The 20,100-nt window shown below is 44.8% G+C and overlaps 1 protein-coding gene across 1 annotated transcript in view; it reads right to left on the bottom strand.

Annotated features, from left to right (window-relative positions):
- The window catches only part of KCNH8 (potassium voltage-gated channel subfamily H member 8), a 462,629-nt gene that overhangs the window by 37,586 nt on the left and 404,943 nt on the right, over positions 1 to 20,100 (bottom strand). Inside the window, exons 12-15 of the mRNA XM_069582447.1 lie at positions 17,414 to 17,452; positions 8,863 to 9,212; positions 6,364 to 6,470; positions 3,862 to 3,938 (exon numbers count right to left, since the gene is read on the bottom strand). Of these exons, the coding sequence (XP_069438548.1) occupies positions 3,862 to 3,938; positions 6,364 to 6,470; positions 8,863 to 9,212; positions 17,414 to 17,452 (573 nt within the window). The remainder of the gene's footprint in view (positions 1 to 3,861; positions 3,939 to 6,363; positions 6,471 to 8,862; positions 9,213 to 17,413; positions 17,453 to 20,100) is intronic.

Genomic DNA, 20,100 nt, shown 5'->3' with positions numbered 1-20,100 from the left:
GACTAGAAGCATGACCTTGCATGCGGAAGGAAGATCATTTGACCATTTATTAAAGGAAGACGCCGTGTCTGGGGCTTTACACAGAGTCTGAAGTCCTTACAACACTCCTCTCTGACAGATTGTATTATTAATATTTAGTAGACGACAGAGCTGAACGTAGGGGAGGTGACCACTTTGCTGAAGTCACAGAGCTAGTCCATGGATAGGGATCTGGAAGCCGTTCTCGCTCCAGACTTCCCCCTTTCTCTCTGTTGTGTCTGATGCGTCACTCCTGCTGGGTGGGCACGCAGCTTCTCTTGGGAGGCCTGGCCGTGGAGTCTTTGTGGGTCACCCAGATTTCGGAGACGAGGAAACCCTCTGAGCCTGACCTACAAACCTTTTCAGAAGCAGAACGTTCGACTGACATGGCCCCTGCCACCCATCGGTATTTTGTTGTTATTTTTAAACAATTTTCTTAGCATGTCACCATTTCACTGCTGCAAAGCAATGGCAATGTTTTCAAAAGCCTTCTAACACCAGCAGCTGTCCTGTATCTCCTGAGCTCTCTAAACAGTTCTGTGAATGTCAGTTAATTAGCAACAGTTTTCCTTTCCTTATTTTAGTGCTGTGTTTAGTCAGTTGATTATGAACTCTACACATCAATGAACAATTTCTTTATATCTGAAATGTCTGAGCAAATATCAGAATGGGCATCGCACGAAGCCCTCTGGGTTACACAGTGTCAAATATGCCTCACCTAGATTAAGAGGGTCCCCTCTGGGTTGCAGAGTTATTGTCATGCAGTGCCTCTTACCATTTATTATTAATTCTTCTCCTGCTTACTTCTAACCAAGAGAATAGAAGAAAGAAAGAATAGAGCAATCAAATGATCACATATGTGAATAGCAAGAAGCAGGTGAAATGGAAAAATTAGCCTTGGCCTTTGAAAGACGAAATTTTTTTTTTTTTGGCTATATAAACATTACTTTGTAGAAACTATGGGGAAAAGACAAGCAGGTGGTTAGAGGGGGTAATTTTACAGTTTGAAGTCAGTTGGTATTTTAATCCTGTCTGTCTTGGTGAGTTTAATGTTATACCTAAAGGGTCAAGACTATGTACAAATTAAATTATGTGTGAAAAATGAGGTCTTTTTGACTTACGCTTCAGCTATGAAGAAATCAGATATTTTCAACTAAGGAAAAACTAATTCTTTAGGGAAGGACTAATCACACCGCTGACACTTATCTTGCCCTTTTTACTTCAGTGTGTGACAGGATAACATGGTTCATGTCATCTCACCAGGAAAGCAGTCATGAACGCAGAATCACACAGGGGAAATAGTTTTATTTCCAAACGGTTAGCTGTTCTAAGCATCTATCACGGACTCAGATTCTGCAAGGAAAGGCATATAGTGTATGGATTTCCATCTGTAACTTGGAAAAATCAACATTCCAAAAGGTGAAGATACACATTTTTTTCCCCAAACTAATCACTAACTTCTGTCTCTGAGCTAGGATATTGGCCAATCCATTCTTACAGCCCCTAGATAATCCCCTGAAATGTGAGAGAAAATAATTCAGGTGGGTGATTTTATCTGATGACAGTATCTTAAATGAAACTGTTTCATAAGAAGCTGATGTCCAAACAAACAAACAAAAAAACCCCACCAATCAAAGAAACTCCTCAACAATAAAGTGCTCTTAAACCGAACACACACACACACACACGTGCACGCACACACATGTGTGCACACACACGTACACATGCACACACTCGTGCACACACACATGCACACGCACACACGCACGTGCACACTCATGCACACACATGTGCACAACACACATGTGCACACACACTCATGCACGCACACACATGCACACACACGCAACACTCACGCACGCACACAGGCACATGCACACACACGCACACACGTGCACACACATGTACACACATGCACACACTCGTGCATGCACACACGCACACACGCACACACTCACGCACGCACGCACATGCACACACACGTGCACACACATGTACACACACGCACACACACGCACGCACACACGCACACACTCACACGCACACACTCACACGCACACACATGCACACACATGTGCACAACACACACGTGCACACACACTCGAGCACGCACACACACACATGCACACACACATACACACTCACGCACGCACACACAGGCACACACGCACACACATGCACACACATAAGTTGATGTCCAGGTCTCCAACAGAGGGTTTAGTTGGTTTTGTTTTGGTCTTTCGGTGTACTTTCAATAAGAGGTTTTTGGGTGGCCTGCGTACGGACAAGCCGTTACAGTTAAAGGGGCTCCAATCCAGTCAGTGTTTCTGTTCCTAACTGGTCAGTCTGCACTTTGGCCTCTTACTTCTTGTTGGCAACAATCTCACCTCCAGAGAGCACAGACTCAGGAGAGAGGGCAGTGAGCTGATGGAACACAGGGGAGCAGAAACCTCTGCACGTTATGACAAGATGCCCAGTTTTCCATTGTTACAGAAAATTGGAAACCAGTTACATTTATATGAATTTCACTTTTCTCAGATCTTATCATCAGTTGGCTACATTTTCTGCCAAGATCTCATCAGAGAATCTACCACTTCAGTCCTATTACCCTGTTTGTGCCTGCTCAGGGTACTTGACCTAGGTCTACCCTGAAGGTCATCACAAACAGTTGGGTCTTCCTGCATTTTCCTATTTGAAGGATCTTTCTAGTCTCTCCTGCAGCTAAGCCTGCAGGTAATCCCTCAGAAGCCATCTTTTCTCTTGTCTCATGGAAGAACAATTCCGAGTTGCCCTACATAAGCTCTCAGTGCCCCCACCAAAGCAGATTGGAGCCCAACTGCCTACAGAGTTATTCATCTCATTAACATCCCCGATTCACTTGCCTTCCTTTCTTTCCAGTCTTATTCCTCTTCTCCTTCCTCTTGCTTCCCAGATCACTTCCCAGAGAAGGTATTTGCATGCAAATCATTGTCTCAAAATCTTCTTAAAAAATTAATTATATTGGGGGGCACCCAAATGGAGAGAGTGATTCAGAAATTACCTTCTCCTTTGTATGAAATATCCAGAAAAGACAAACTAATAGAAACAGGAAGCAGACAAGTGGTTGCCCAGGACTGGATACGGGAACAGGAATTAACCATGAATGGGTGTGGGAGACCTTGTTAGGATGATAAAAAATATTCTAAAACTCACATGGGCATGGCTGAATCACTCAATAAAGCTACTAAAAATTATTAAATTGTACTCATTTCAAATGAGTGCCTTTTATAAGGTGTACAATATACCTCAATAAAATTATCTTTTAAATTACCTTACTTTATACAAAGAGATGGTAAGATCTAGAGAGCTAAAGAGCTCAAAGTTATAAAGCGGGTGCCGACTAGGGAAGAGGACAGTGTCAGGCCACTGGATTACTCCGATTCATTACTTTGATTCATCTCTGGACGAATGATCTTGCTTTAACTCGTTAAAAATTGAAGTATATAAAAAAGTGAAAAAGCACCAATGAAACCAACTATCAATACATTTATGACATTAATTAGAGAAATTAGCACTTAATGTTTCCTGTATGTTAAATGATCTAGCTAGATGGTCTCATTCAACTTCACAAATGGGCCACAAGGTAGGTGTAACTGCTGTCTCCTCGTCACACACGGCAAGGCAGAGCTTGAGAGAAGCTGAGTAACTGATACTTACATCAGGTTGAGTGGGAGTCCATCCACACTTGCCACTAGCAGCCACAGCGCATATTTGTCATGATTCTATCACCCTGCTTCTGCCGGTGACTGGGATTCCTAGCCCCTCACCACTCCAGCCTGGCCAGAGAAAGACAAAGCTCCGTACCTCACTGTTGAGTTTGCTTATCTGCTGCCTGGTCTCCTCCGCTTTGATAAAGAGGACAGCAGCTCCAATCTCTGGGTCTGGAAAGTGACACACACAGAATGAATCCTTTAGGAAGATGCCTCATATTTGAGGATTGGGGCAACTGGAACAGGGAAGGAGCTAACCTTTAGGAGGGTAGGAAGCTAACCATTAGGAAGGTAGCTAAGCCTTTCCTGAGACGCGCACACCGTCAGTTCTGTCTCCCTAGCATGCCTCTGGACGGCACCGGAAGGACTCTTTGGAACCGGGCATGCAGCATGGCGGGGACTGTGACCACACGAACTGGGTGTGTCCGTGGCCAACTGCCCCGTCTCCTCAACACTATCACTGCCGTGTGGCCCAGCGGCACTTGTTCCCTTCTTTGACTGTTTGCCAAAAAATATATCACAGCCAGCGTCCTCCAAGCCACGGAAAAGGAGTGTTCTTTTCCTCCTCTCTTTCCTTTGCAAATTTTGATTCCTGGGTCCACAAGAGCATTTTCTTCCCGCCTCTATTAAAGGTGCTCCTCTCCACTGCAGATTTCTGTCTGCTCTGTGCACGAAAAGGTAGTTTCCCCCATTCCCTGGTTCTCTCATCTCCACCTTTTCTCTACCGTACTTTTACAAATCTATTCACATTTGTTAGGAGCAGAAGCACAGATGAGTCACTGCTAGAGTGGAAAGGATTTGATATATAGAGACATATATGCCTGTACTATCTGTCAGTATAAATATCATGATATGGCTATCTTAATACCCTAATTCTGGTCAACTAAGCATAGAGAATTTGTTTGTGGGAGGGGGGAAAAAAGTTGTTCAAAACAATCTGAAGTGGCCGAGTGGTGAAAGTTCCTTTTACAGAGATATTTGCAAAGTTAATCTCTTCATTCAGTGAATAATATGAGATCACTTACAGCAGGCTAGACCTCCTTTAGAGGTGAAGTAAAGTGAAAGTCAGTCAGTCCTGTCTGACTCTTTGCAACCCGTGGACTATACAGTCTATGGAATTCTCCAGACCAGAACACTGGAGTAGGCAGCCTTTTCCTTCTCCAAGGGATCTCCCCAACCCAGGGATCAAACCCACGCCACCTGTATTGCAGGCAGATTCTTTACCAGCCGAGCCACCAGGGAAACCCAGGAATACTGGAGTGGGTAGCCTGTCCCTTCTCCAGGGGATCTTCCCGACCCAGGAATCAAACTGGGGTCCCTTCACAGCAGGTGGATACTTTACCAACTGAGCTACCAGGGAAGCCCCCCTCTAGAGGAGACAGAAATAAAGGAAACATATTGACTCTCATGGAGCTTTGGGTCTAGGGCGATTCTCCAGGCAAGAATACTGGAGTGGGTTGCCATTTCCTTCTCCAAGCAGAGAAAAGAGCCATTCAAAAAGCAATTATGCAACAAGTTTGAATTTCACACTAAAGGCAATGGGAGTCCATCTCAGGATTTTAAGCACAGGAATAAAATAGTAAGAATAGATTTGTACTTTTTTTGAATAGTCCGCTTTTCGTGTGGAGAACAGAGTGAAAGCGCCTTTGCTAGCAAAGCAGGCAAGAGAGGAATGAGGCCAGGAAAGGGCGGGGGCAGAAAGGAGAGTCTCAGACAGAAAGGAGAGGCACGCAGGCCACAGCCAGGAGTGCCCGAGGCTTGAACGGATGAGCGTCAGGGTGAGCGCTGGGGAAGCGAGCGGAGGAGGGTGGAAGGGGGCGGGGCCAGGACTGTCAGGCAGGCGGTCACGGTGACGTCCTGTGACCCAGCAAGAACTCCCGGGGGGACCGCCACCAGCTGCCATAGCAAAGGCTCACACCTGTTTGACCAGACCTATAACGTCTGTGCCTCTGGCTCCAAGCAGAGTGGTATCAGCACGTTAAAGTCCATTCCCTGAATGCATGAGAACTGCGGACTGCCCTCCGCATTCCTCTCCTCCATCCCTACCCACCGTCTTCGCACCAGGGGTCTCATCCGCCCGTCTCCCCCGGAGATGACCGGTGCCCGGAAGAGGTGCAGACTGGGACAGAAGACTGGCATTCTACCAAGGGGCAACACACCCCCAGAACTGCACATTCCGAAGTCTTTCTTGTGCTGGGCTTTGCCCGTGGAAGGACTCACTCATTAGCAGGAGAGCCTCACACAAGGACATCGGAGCCAGGTGGGAAAGGGCGGAGGGAGCTGGCAAAAGGCTGCCGGCCTCACACCTCGTGACTATTTGGGGTTGCCTGCGTTCAGGAGAGTCGGACCCCAAAGAAGGCTGAGCGCCAAAGGACTGATGCTTTCAAGCTGTGGTGCTGGAAAAGACTCTGGAAAGCCTTGGACTGCAAGGAGATCCAACCAGTCCATCCTAAGGGAAATCAGCCCTGAATATTCACTGGAAGGACTGATGCTGAAGCTGAAGCTCCAATATTTTGGCCACCTGATGTGAAGAGCCAAATATTACAAGTAACAAAGAAATGTCACCCCTTGTGAGAAGACTAAATATAGAGCTTACCTCCAAGAGGAGGAGAAATTCTGGGCTCTGGTCTGATTCGTTCAGAGCCAAAGTCGAAAGTCTGGCTTTCTTCACTGCTGTTTCCATCTTCAATTCCATCAACAATCCTGTGTAAGATAATGAGGGTTGGCTAGTTGTGCATTTATGTTCATGGGTCACAGTTACTTCTAGAAGAGTTAAAAAATCTTGTGTTAAATTTCTAAATTCTAGACACTCCAGAGCTGTGCTAACCAGCGTGGTAGCCATTAGCCTTATCCAGCCACTGAGTGCCTGAAATGTGGAAATGAGCCGTGCTGTAAGTCTAAAACACATGCCAGATTTTGAAGATTTTAGTAAAAACATTATGTTATTTAACTAGTAATTTTTTATCCTGTTTACATTTGAAATGCTAATATTTGAGGCATCTCAAATCAAATAAACCATATCGTTAAATTATTAGTAAAGAATTTCACGTGTGCGTGTGTGTGCTTACTTTTCAAAGACGTGGCTACTGGGAGTTTCAGAAGTACTTGTGTGTCTCACAATTTTATTTCATGTCATATTTCTATAGATTTTAGATTCTTATTTATTCTCAGATTCAAAAGCTTAGCTACAGAAGTCCTCTTATCTAAATTCATATTAATTTACTGTTCTATCCAGAATTAGAGAGTTTTCACCTAATGGTAACTTTTCTCTAGACTTAGATGAAACTCCAAAGTGACAGCTGAAGAATTGTATTTAAATGACTACGTCTGCTGCTGAGTAGCCTCAGTCGTGTCTGACTCTGTGCGACCCTATGGACGGCAGCCCACCAGGCTCCCCCGTCCCTGGGATTCTCCAGGCAAGAACACTGGAGTGGGTTGCCATTTCCTTCTCCAATGCATGAAAGTGAAAAGTGAAAGTGAAGATGCTCAGTCGTGCCCGACTCTTAGCGACCCCATGGACTGCAGCCCACCAGGCTCCCCTGTCCCTGGGATTCTCCAGGCAAGAGCACTGGAGTGGGGTGCCAATGACTACTAGGACTGTAGCTAATCTTCTTTCCTTGGTGAATATCTAATCCAGTCATAATTTTTTCAAAAACATGAACTTATTGTAGAAAATGTAAACATATAATCAAAATATCAAAAAAAGCACCTGTCATGCACTACCATTCACATTGTGCCATGTTCTCAAAACCTTTCTCTGTATATAAAATAAAACTTTTTTTTTCATAAGTGTAGAATCAGGTGTACATGAACCTTTATTTTCCAGCTCTGCTACATTTTCCCCCTATTTAAAATTTATTATTTTTTCATGTTAGAGAAACTTTACAAAGAACAGTTAAGCTGAGTTTTCAAATTACCATCTCCAGCTAAATTCCTGAACATTTAATATCCATCTACTTTTCACTAAACCTGCTTTGCTTATTTTTTCCTTACTATTTTCTCTAAATGGATAGATTATATTCTTCAAGAGAGTAACCAATATATAGTATATCAGAAAGAGCTCTTGCCTTATAAACAGAAAAACAGACGTTGAATCTATATTTCAGAACTCAGATTTTCGAAATTTTAGACAGACTATTTAACTTTCAAAACACACTTCTCATAAGTTTATAGCTGAGGTAATATGAACTACTTTATAAGATTCCTGAAAAGACAAACCATAACAGCAAATGAGAAATCACCCAGCTGAGTATCTGGGAATAGAAGTCATTTAATATGTTTTTTCTTATGTCTCTTTTTAAATTAGCTGCTATGCTCCATACTACCCCTTTCACATTTTCTGAGTCAGGAATTTTTGCTGTCTCAATCATCTTTAGTGGATCCTAAAGTGAATGTTTTAAGTTAAAAATAGAACCACCCCACATTACCTAATGAAGAGGCTGGAAGTAAAACCAAGCTTCAGTTACCCACAATAATGAAGCAAATACTATGGGAAATGAAGACCAGCACTTCATTTTCTTTATCATTTCCACTGACTGCCCTGTGAAACTTTTGGTGAAGTTTCAGATATTGGGGGATAATGATATAAGCTTCATTTCCTCTCTTTCACTTTTATCAGAAATTTATAAATTATAAAATCACAGTGTAGAAATATATATCTATAAAAGCGTGTGCACGGTTGGGGCTTCCCAGGTGGCTCACTGGTGGACTGGCTCAACCCACCCGCCAATGCAGACGTCAGAGGAGACGCGGGTTCAGTCCCTGCGTTGGGAAGATCCCATGGAGGAGGGTACGGCAACCCGCTCAAGTATATAAAAATAGGTAGAGCTAAATGAATAAACGGAGAAGAGAAGGAATTGGGAACATTTAATGGACCCTTTTGAGAATATGACTAATATGATTTATTCTCATTCTGCCCACACTTTGCTATAGAGTCAAAAAGTGCACAGAAAAATTTAGGAAAGCTGAAGCCTCCAGGCTAGGAACTTGCATGGTAGAAAGGTCCAGAAGGCTAAGTAGTTTTCTAGCCAGGTGCCAGTGGGGAGCAAAAGCAGCCGCCTCCACCGGGAAAGGAGTCTGTGAACTAAGCTCTTACCTGGGGCTGAGGTCTGGGGGTCCAGCACTGTTCCAAGTTGAAAGCTGCAATTTCAGGTTCTCTTTTCTTCTGCCATAGTTTGGGGCATCCATCTCCTGCTTGGTTTTGGGGGAGTTTGAACTGGAGACTCTGATAGGTGAGTGAAAGGGCACCGTTCCCGAGGCCAGCTGCTTCAGGCTTAAGCCCAGGTAGCTCTTACCGCCTCCAGGCCGCTTGCTGCGAGAAGAGGCGGGTGCCCTGGTGTAGACGGGGGACAGGGAGGCTGTCTCCTCCCCCTCGTCCTCCTCCTCCTCGTCTTCCACGATGGACGGCAGTCTCTTCTTGATACTGCCGTTTCCCTTGGGCTCCGACTGAAGCAGAGGATGACAGAGAGGAGCACAGACGTGAAGAGCTTTTCAGAGGCATGCATCATTCACCAGTAATTCCCATCTGAACAGTCAGCTCCCCGGGAGACTTTAAAAGGGAAGGCTTCACAGACTTGGCTTTTACTTATTCAGGTGTTCAAATCTCCCAGTTTCTGATCTCTGCTAGGTGCTTTTGTTTGTTTGGTCTTTTAAACCTGCTTATGGGAGCTAGGCGAAAGGTGCATTTTACCAGGTTTGCATCGGGCTTTTCAGCAGCCTGTCATTTATAATAGTATATGATGGCACACTTTTAGGAAAAAGACATTTTCAATTTTACTGAGAAGTCTTGGGCCTTGATAGTTTAATTAACTAACTAATTAATTTCATGTATCCTTATCACTTTACTTTATTGAATGATGGTTGATATTATATAAAATTCCGTCATGTAATTCACAGATATATAATACGAGCCACAGTTTTTATAGGCTACACTCCGCTTACAGTCACCGTAACGTGTTGGCTGTATTCCTCATGCGCAATACACCTGCAGCTTATTCTATACCCGACAGTCTGCAGCCCAGCTCCCCCACCCCGAAGCTCGCCCTCCCCCTGCACACTGGTGACCAACAGTTGCTCTCCGTGTCTGCCAGTCTGCTTCTTGTGGGGGTATAGTCATTAGTCTCGTATTTTTTAGATGCTTCCAGGTGTAAATTCTCTCATATAGTTTTGGTCTTTTTTCTGTCTGACTGATTCCACTTAGCATGATTGGGCCTTGATATTTTAAAGCTACAGGGTCTTCAGTGGAACTTCCTGTGGAGACCAGCCAGCAGAATTATATTACCATGGAGAAGAAAGCTTCTTCCTATTTCGTATCATAGATGGAAGAAGATGAGAAGTTTCCTCGGTTCTCCTGGTTCCCACATGTCAGGTGGTGGGAAATACAGCAAATGCTGTGATCTGCTCCCTGTGAAGGGCCTTGGGAAAGGAAGGAGCTGGTCTTGCCAAATCCTACGTAGAGTCCTTGCCTGGGGCCATTCAGTCTCACAGGCTTAGAAGAAGCCAGGGAGAGCATGGGCAAGGACAGAAGAGGTGATGCTGAAGGGGCAGGCAGACTGGTGGCCCTCAGCAGAGTTCCTGGAAGAGTCTGTGTTTCTTGTTCTGCCCCAGACGTGGCTTCCCTACCCCAGAAGGTCCGTTCACTGTCCTGTGCCTCAGTATCTTTTATACTTTCTTATCCACAATTTCTAATAAAACTAAAATGAACAGTAAACATCTAAGAGCACTAATCAAATGTCACGAGGTGTTACGGTTATTACGTCACCTTAATAAACACTTGGTTCACTGGTGTGTGAACTTTACTGTAATAGTCATACATATATATGTGTGTGTGTGTGTGTGTGTGTGTGTGTGTGTGTATACGGGCTTCTCTGGTGGCTCAGCTGGTAAAGAGTCTGCCTGCAATGCAGAAGATGACCCAGTTTCGATCCCTGGATTGGGGAGATTCCCTGGGGAAGGAAATGGCAAACTACTCCAATATTCTTGCAGTGGAGAATCCCAAGTGAATTTGAATCTATAGTGACTGACAGGCCCATCCAATGCACACCAAAGCTTTCATAAGCAAAATGATCAGTTCACTTAGAAAGATTTTTTGTGTATTTTAATTTCATGGGTTAAAATTTCCTGAAGAAAGGGAAAGACTCGTCTTTCCAGCTATTTGCAAACATTTTAATTAATGCAATGCCATTCGGTCTTTATTCAACGTGCTTAGTCGCTCAGTCGTGTCCGACTCTTTGTGACCCTGGCGGGCTACAGTCCATGGAATTCTCCACGCAAGAAGAATACTGGAGTGGGTTGCAATTTTCTTCTCCAGGGGATCTTCCTGACCCAGGGATCAAACCCAAGTCACCACATTGCAGGCAGACTCTTTAGCATCTGAGCCATGAGGGAAGCCCCTTTATTCAATAGTCATGGTTCTGCCTTTATTTTGGTTTTCCCCCACAGCATGTTAAAGTTCTGTGCTTTTAACAAAAGGTGGACCCATGTGGAATTGAGAGGAACATTCACACACTAGTATTGTGGAAAAGAACAGTGAGGTCATCCAGCTAAAGACAGGACGGAGCAAACCTATCAACATCAATGAGCATATTCTCTAGTTGGGCTTCTGTTCCCATCTGCACTGGCAATTAACCTTGCTTTTGTTTCAGGGAGGCTCCCTTGGCTCTAAGAGAGTCTTCTGACCAGTAACCTATAAGATGCGTGCAAGTTCATTCAATTTTCATACTTCCATTTCGTCATGGAGCTTTGGCACGTTGGACCTGTTGTTTAGATACTACCTGCTGCGATCGGGGCGGCCAATGCAATTTATAGCAAGAAGTTATTTCTGGACCGTCACTGCAGACAGTACCCAAATTTATTAAATTATTAAGCACCAGCCCCACAGGCAGCTTCTGTGCAGGAGGAGCACCAGCTACTTCCTTGGGCCATCCGTGTAGAAACACCCTCTCTCTCGTGCTGCGGGGCTCACCTGTGTACACACGGCCACAAAATTTAACCGCAGACCTTTCTTGCCCTTCTCTTTGACCCATTTCTTCATTTCCCTCTCATCTTTCTCACAAAAGCTCCCTTGGGGCAATTCCCACAGTCAAAGGAATCTCTAAGTGAGCTCATGACATTTTGCTGGGATAGTCACTTCAAACTCAGGAATGAGTCAGTCAAACCTGTCTTGACTCAAAGGAAAGCAGAATAAAGCCTCGTGGTTGGATAAATGCATTTTTGGTCACATGGTCCTAAAAGTCCTACTTACCAGCTGCAACTTTGACCAGGTAATGTGACTGTTTAAAGCCTTGGTTTCCTCATCTGTAAACTGGCAATAGTGTGAGGGAAAGTTAGATATGAGGTAAAGCATGTTAAACCCTTAGTGATATGCATTTTGCTGTGCTGTGCTCTGTCACTGAGTCGTGTCTGACTCCGCGACCCCATGGGCTGTAGCCCACCAGGCTCCTCTGTCCATGGGGCTCTCCAGGCGAGAGTACGGGAGTGGATTGCCACTACCTTCTCCAGTGAATGTGCTTAATTAGATGCTTGTCTGTGTGATGATGAGGATGATCATGAAGAAAATGGAAAAAGTATTTACATTTGGGCAGGTTCTACAGATAGTATTGGGATATTTTACATAATCTCGCCTTATTTCTTAAATTACTCTTAGCGAGGCACCTTGCTCCTCCCTGGAGGAGCATCCCAAGGAGCGGTGGCTGTGCAACCGCAGGAGGGCCTAGAGGAGCTATCCCATGTTGAAGGTCAGGAAGGGCGGCAGTAAGGAGATACCCCTCGTCCAAGGTAAGGAGCAGTGGCTGTGCTTTGCTGGAGCAGCTGTGAAGATACCCCATGGCAAGGTAAGAGAAACCCAAGTAAGATGGTGGGTGTTGCGAGAGGGCATCAGAGGGCAGACACACTGAAACCATAATCCCAGAAAACTAGTCGATCTAATCACACTAGGACCACAGCCTTGTCTGACTCAATGAAACCAAGCCATGCCCGTGGGGCAACCCAAGACAGGCGGGTCATGGTGGAGAGGCCTGACAGAACCTGGTCCACTGGAGAAGGGAATGGCAAGCCACTTCAGTATTCTTGCCTTGAGAACCCATGAACAGTAGGAAAAGGCAAAATGATAGGATACTGAAAGAGGAACTCCCCAGGTCAGTAGGTGCCCAATATGCTACTGGAGATCAGTGGAGAAATAACTCCAGAAAGAAGGAAGGGATGGAGCCAAAGCAAAAACAATAACCAGTTGTGGATGTGACTGGTGATAGAATTAAGATCCGATGCTGTAAAGAGCAATATTGCATAGGAACCTAGAATGTCAGGTCCATGAATCAAGGCAAATTGGAAGTGGTTAAACAAGAAATGGCAAGGGTGAACGTCGACATTCTAGGAATCAGCGAACTAAAATGGACTGGAATGGGTGAATTTAACTCAGATGACCATTACATCTACTATTGCAGGCAGGAATCCCTTAGAAGAAATGGAGTAGCCATCATGGTCAGCAAAAGAGTCCGAAATGCAGTACTTGGATGCAATCTCAAAAATGACAGAGTGATCTCTGTTCGTCTCCAAGGCAAACCATTCAATATCACAATTATCCAAGTCTCTTCCCCAACCAGTAATGCTGAAGAAGCTGAAGTTGAATGGTTTTATGAAGACCTATAAGACCTTTTAGAAGTAACACCCAAAAAAGATGTCCTTTTTATTATAGGGGACTGGAATGCAAAAGTAGGAAGTCAAGAAACACCTGGAGTAACAGGCAAATTTGGCCTTGGAATGTGGAATGAAGCAGGGCAAAGACTAATAGAGTTTTGCCAAGAGAATGCACTGGTCATAGCAAACACCCTCTTCCCACAACACAAGAGAAGACTCTACACATGGACATCACCAGATGGTCAACACCGAAATCAGATTGATTATATTCTATGCAGTCAAAGATGGAGAAGCTCTATAGAGTCAACAAAACCAAGACCAGGAGCTGACTGTGGCTCAGATCATGAACTCCTTATTGCCAAATTCAGACTTAAATTGAAGAAAGTAGGGAAAACCACTAGCCCATTCAGGTATGACCTAAATTAAATCCCTTATGATTATAGAGTGGAAGTGAGAAATAGATTTAAGGGCCTAGATCTGATAGATAGAGTGCCTAATGAACTATGGAATGAGGTTCATGATATTGTACAGGAGACAGGGATCAAGACCATCCCCATGGAAAAGAAATGCAAAAAAGCAAAATGGCTGTCCAGGGAGGCCTTGAAATAGCTATGAAAAGAAGAGAGGCAAAAAGCAAAGGAGGAAAGGAAAGATATAAGCATCTGAATGCAGAGTTTCAGAGAATAGCAAGAAGATATAAGAAACCCTTTTTCAGCGATCAATGCAAAGAAATAGAGGAAAACAACAGAATGGGAAAGACTAGCAATCTCTTCAAGAAAATTAGAGATGCCAAGGGAACATTTCATGCAAAGATGGGCACAATAAAGGACAGAAATGGTAGGGACCTAACAGAAGCAGAAGATATTAAGAAGAAGTGGCAAGAATACACGGAAGACTGTACAAAAAGATCTTCATGACCCAGATAATCACGATGATGTGATCACTAATCTAGAGCCAGACATCTTGGAAAGTGAAGTCACGTGGGCCTTAGAAAGCATCACTACTAATAAAGCTAGTGGAGGTGACAGAATTCCAGTTGAGCTACTTCAAATCCTGAAAAATGATGCTGTGAAAGTGCTGCACTCAATATGCCAGCAAATTTGGAAAACTCAACAGTGGCCACAGGACTGGAAAAGGTCAGTTTTCATTCCAATTCCAAAGAAAGGCAATGCCAAAGAATGCTCAAACTACACACAATTGTACTCATCTCACATGCTAGTAAAGTAATGCTCAAAATTCTCCAAGCCAGGCTTCAGCAATACGTGAACTGTGAACTCCCTGATGTTCAAGCTGGTTTTAGAAAAGGCAGAGGAACCAGAGATCAAATTGCCAACATCAGCTGGATCATCGAAAAAGCAAGAGAGTTCCAGAAATCATCTATTTCTGCTTTATTGACTATGCCAAAGCCTTTGACTGTGTGGATCACAATAAACTGTAGAAAATTCTGAAAGAGATGGGAATACCAGACCACCTCACCTGCCTGTTGAGAAATCTGTATGCAGGTCAAGAAGCAACAGTTAGAACTGGACATGGAACAACAGACTGGTTCCAAATAGGAAAAGGAGTACGTCAAGGCTGTATATTGTCACCCTGCTTATTTAACTTCTATGCAGAGTACATCATGAGAAATGCTGGACTGGAAGAAGCACAAGCTGGAATCAAGATTGCCGGGAGAAATGTCAATAACCTCAGATATGCAGATGACACCACCCTTATGGCAGAAAGTGAAGAGAAGCTAAATAGCCTCTTGATGAAAGTGAAAGAGGAGAGTGAAAAAGTTGGCTTCAAGCTCAACATTCAGAAAACGAAGATCATGGCATCCGGTCCCATCACTTCATGGGAAATAGATGGGGAAACAGTGGAAACAGTGTCAGACTTCATTTTTTGGGGGGCTCCAAAATCACTGCAGATGGTGACTGCAGCCATGAAATTAAAAGACGCTTACTCCTTGGAAGAAAAGTTATGACCAACCTAGATGGTATATTCAAAAGCAGGGACATTACTTTGCCTACTAAGGTCCATCTAGTCAAGGCTATGGTTTTTCCTGTGGTCATGTATGGACATGAGAGTTGGACTGTGAAGAAGGCTGAGCACCGAAGAATTGATGCTTTTGAACTGTGGTGTTGGAGAAGACTCTTGAGAGTCCCTTGGACTGCAGGGAGATCCAACCCGTCCATTCCAAAGGAGATCAACCCTGGGATTTCTTTGGAAGGAATGATGCTAAAGGTGAAGCTCCAGTACTTTGGCCACCTCATGCGAAGAGTTGACTCATTGGAAAAGACTCTGATGCTGGGAGGGATTGGGGGCAGGAGGAGAAGGGGACGACCGAGGATGAGATGGCTGGATGGCACCACAGACTCGATGGATGTGAGTCTGAGTGAACTCCGGGAGATGGTGATGGACAGGGAGGCCTGGCGTGCTGGGATTCATGGGGTCGCAAAGAGTCGGACACGACTGAGCAACTGAACTGATGCCCCTTGCCCAAAGATCACTTTTTCCACATTCCCTTGCCAGGTGGTTTAGGCCTTGAGGCCAAATTCTGGGAAGGTAGTGTATAAGTGGGCCAGTGTAAGGACTTTTTAGGAAGGCTCCTAGAAGAAGGGGAGCACCTGTCTTGCTCTTCACATTTACTTAGCTTCTAGTCTGGAGCAGACATCTGAGAGAATGAGTAGATCTTAAAGAAGGAGGGCATGTGTTAAGGACCATGAGCAAGAAGGAAATCTCTAGACCCGATTGACACTGTCATATTGCCCACCTCTGGCCTAATCCATGAGAGACAAATAAATATGTGTTTTATTAAAACCCCCGTTATTCTAGTGGCTTTGATTCTGCAAATGAACAAAAAATACGGAAATTTTTTTTGAAAGTTAAGGGTGGTGTATTCTTGGAAGGGATGTTCATTTTTAGAGTGCTGTGGAGGGTGAAGAATTCAAATTGGAAAATCCAAAAGAAGGCTAAATTTCTCTTGACAAGAAAGCAAATATAGGAAAGGGCTGGCAGAAAAGAGGTACAGCAATGAGGGAAGGATGCCTGTTGAGGAGCGCTTACAGGTGGGACAGGTTCCTAGTTCCTGAGGAGGGATTTTGTAGAGAAGGGAGACGAAAGACAGTCAGTGCCAGAGGGAAACGCAGCTGACGGCCCGAGACGCTGTAGGAGTTTTAAAGATGTTCCTCGGTAGTAGCTCAGTTTGTTCCCCACCTCCAACCGTCTTCAGTCTGGGTCGGCATCTCTATAATGTGTTACTCAGCTGGATTTATTTGTGTGCCTCTGACTGTGTGTGAAAGTTGGGGGGTGGGGGGCTCTGTTTCATGAAGAGAACAAGGCAAGGAAGGGAGCCGTTTACAGGGAGAGGGCGATGGCACCCACTCCAGTGCTCCTGCCTGGAGACTCCCAGGGACGGGGGAGCCTGGCGGGCTGCAGTCCATGGGGTCGCACAGAGTCGGACAGGACTGAGCGACTTCACTTTCACTTTTCACTTTCAGGCATTGGAGAAGGAAATGGCAACCCACTCCAGTGCTCCTGCCTGGAGAATCCCAGGGACGGGGGAGCCTGGTGGGCTGTAGTCCATGGGGTCGCACAGAGTCGGACACGACTGGAGCGACTCAGCAGCAGCAGCAGCAGCAGCACAGGGCTCCTAGCACAGGATGACTAGGTTATAAATGTGACAAGCCACTGTTTTGGGGGAAGTTTTCCATGAAATTGGACGGTTCTGAAAAGTTGAGACTGACCTACAAGCTCAATTCTACTAGGATGAACACTTCAGGACTTTGATATTTTGGGCAGGTTTTGGTGACAAACTACTTTTTAACAATACCAATAAGGCCCTTAAAAAGATTTATGAGTTTCCGTCTTTCTGTTCCCAAATGCAGGAAAGTCAATTACCACATCTCTTATTGGGAAGTGTTTTAGCGGAAGTCAAAGGTGAATACATGAAATCTTCAAGGGGGAAACAGATTTGTTGGAAATCCCAGAAATTTTAGATAAATATTTTGCTCTTTGGCAAAAAGCCATACCTGTGAGACTGTCGATTTGTTTGATAATCTTGATATCACCTGAAAGAACAAACAAACAGAAGTTGTAAAATCGTTCACACCCGGGGAGACGAGCCTGCGCCCCGGGGTCCTCTGCGGCTGTGCTCGCATCAGGACACACTTTCCTCAGGCAAGAAAGCACAACAAATGTACAAAGGACCAGAAATAAATGTGCAGCTGGGGCTAATTGTGGACAAGAAGATAAAAAAAGACCAAAAAACAAAACAAAGCAAAAAAGCAACTGCCACTTCTGAAGAGCCAGGAGCAAAAGCCGGGGTCAGGAGAGAAAGCAGGGTCCTCTGCCTGCCCCCTGCACTCGGCACCACCTGCGGGCTGGGCAGATCATCTAAGCTGCCTCGGGCTCAAGCCCTGGACACAGCCTGCCCTCACCCCACATAAGGACCAGCTTGCCCCCACCTTGGGGAGTGAGCAAGCAAGCGGACCTGTTGTCTGTTCTTGGTTGTCTCTGTGCAGTAGGGGCCCCGAGAAAGACTTGCCTGAATTTCTTGTCTGGCCTTTTGCCAATTTCTATTGATTAAGGAAGCCAAGAAACCTGGATGGTAACATGGGTGGTGTGGGCCTGGATAAAACACCGGAAAGAGATGGAAGTTCAGAGGTGATGGGGTGATTGGCCCACCTGTGTGGGCCAGCAGAGAGAAAACACCCCCTGAGAGATGCTGGGAGCACCTCCTGAGTCTGGAAAAGGGAGCAGCCAATTGCCTGGCTGGTGTCGGGGACGCAACGCTCAACGGCGGCCACAGCGATGCACCCATTGGCTGCATTTGGCAGCTGGGTGCTTCTTCGCCCTCCTTTGGTTTTCCATCTCCCTTATTGCCCTTTCTTGCCCCTTTGCTAAATTATCTTGTCTTCTATGATTCTCCTCTCTGGTTCTTGTGAAACTAGAAATCCGTGGGACCATTTCTCATTTAATGTCATTTCTATCTCTTTCTTCTCTAGCCCTTCTTCCTTAAATGCAGGTGGCTGCAATGATCCCTTTGTGTTCCGTCTGTTGTGCTCTGTGGACTAGGATTGGAGAAGGAAATGGCAGCCCACTCCAGCATCCCTGCCTGGAGAATCCCACGGACAGAGAAGCCTGGCGGGCTACAGTCCCTAGGGTCGCAAACACGACTGCAGTGACTTAGCATGTGGACTAGGATTAAGTTCACTACAGATCCTAGTTTTCAATTTAATTGACTTTAAGATCCAACTGGTTGTAAAAAAATTTTAAAAATGCTGTCAATTGAATTGTGGCACGCCATCAACTGTGACAGATCCCGATTTCAGAGATGTTAAAATGTGAAACACAAATGTGTAACATAGATTCAGTTAAGCTCAAAACGCATTGTGCATAAAATCAGACTACCTTACTGTGGAGGAATACATTAGAAAACAGGTACCTTCCATGAAGTACAAAGAAGCTCTGGAAATTATAACATATTTTGGAAATATGCTTCGGGTCGCATTGTTTTATTCACTTCTCTCATTTTAAAATGGTAATAGATGCTACGAATTAACATAACTCTATTCACATGGAAAAAACCACACACTCGAAAATGATCTGCCTGGAAAGTGAGACGTATGTGGTGACTCTGTCACCTCCCTCCCTGTGTTTTGCAGATGATTAGGGAGCTAGATCTGTTATTATTTACACAAATGCCAGCATCATTATTGCTTTGCAAATATATGTTTCATCAATGTTTAATTTTATCAAAGCAGTCAACCATTCTACATCTGTTTAGTTGCCTAAATATGCATTAATCAGTAGCATTGTAGACATAAGTTTTGCAATAATTCCCTAAGTGGTGACAAATAAAACAGCTGAATAATTAAAAATGTGAAAAATAGAGCAGAATCACAGTGCTATTGGTACCGTGGTAAGCGTAATCCTGTGCTTTTAAAAACGCTTTTCAGTTATAGTTTGGATGAGAGAAAGACATGCTAGGGGGATTCAGGAAGTCCGACATCTCCAGGTCAGAGACCCTCTCTAAGGAATAAGAGAAAGGCACCGGCCTTAGCATCTTCTGATTTGAGTGTGACTCCCAACCCCCATGGTTTACTACTAGTATGAGTTCCCTGGAGTTGCTGAACCCCAAGACTTTTTCTATATCAGTGCTTCTCGAACTTCTGTGTGCACACAAATCACCTAGAGATCTCGTTAAAATGCAGGTTCTGCCTCAGGAGGTCTGGGGTGGAGCCTGAGGCTTTGCATTCCGGTCGGTGCCCAGATAATACTGATGTTGCTTGCCCCTGGGACACACTTTGAGTAGTGAGATCTTATAACCAATGTCACTGTTATTATCATCCTGTGTGTGCGTGCATGCTAAGTTGCTTCAGTCGTGTCTGACTCTTTGCGATCCTATAGACTTATAGACTCTGTAGCCTGCCAGGCTCCTGTGTCCATAGGATTCTCCAGGGAAGAATACTGGAGTGGGTTTCCACTGCGTTCTCCAAGGGATCTTCCTAACCCAGGGATCAAACACACGTCTCTTACGTCTCCTGCATTGGCAGGCAGGTTCTTTACCACTAGCGCCACTGGGGAAGCCCTGTCACCATCCTGTCAGCTGTCAATCCATCGAGTATTCACTGTCATCAGCGCTCCAGCCGATGCTGCTCAGCCACGATATCACACTTATTTTCACTGCAAATCCTATGAGGTCAGTGTTCATTAT

This window comes from Ovis canadensis, chromosome 1 (genome assembly GCF_042477335.2).
Source record: "Ovis canadensis isolate MfBH-ARS-UI-01 breed Bighorn chromosome 1, ARS-UI_OviCan_v2, whole genome shotgun sequence".
Taxonomy (NCBI): domain Eukaryota; kingdom Metazoa; phylum Chordata; class Mammalia; order Artiodactyla; family Bovidae; genus Ovis; species Ovis canadensis.
Note: the sequence above shows the minus strand (reverse complement) of the source record. Positions and strands in the feature narration are given on the sequence as shown.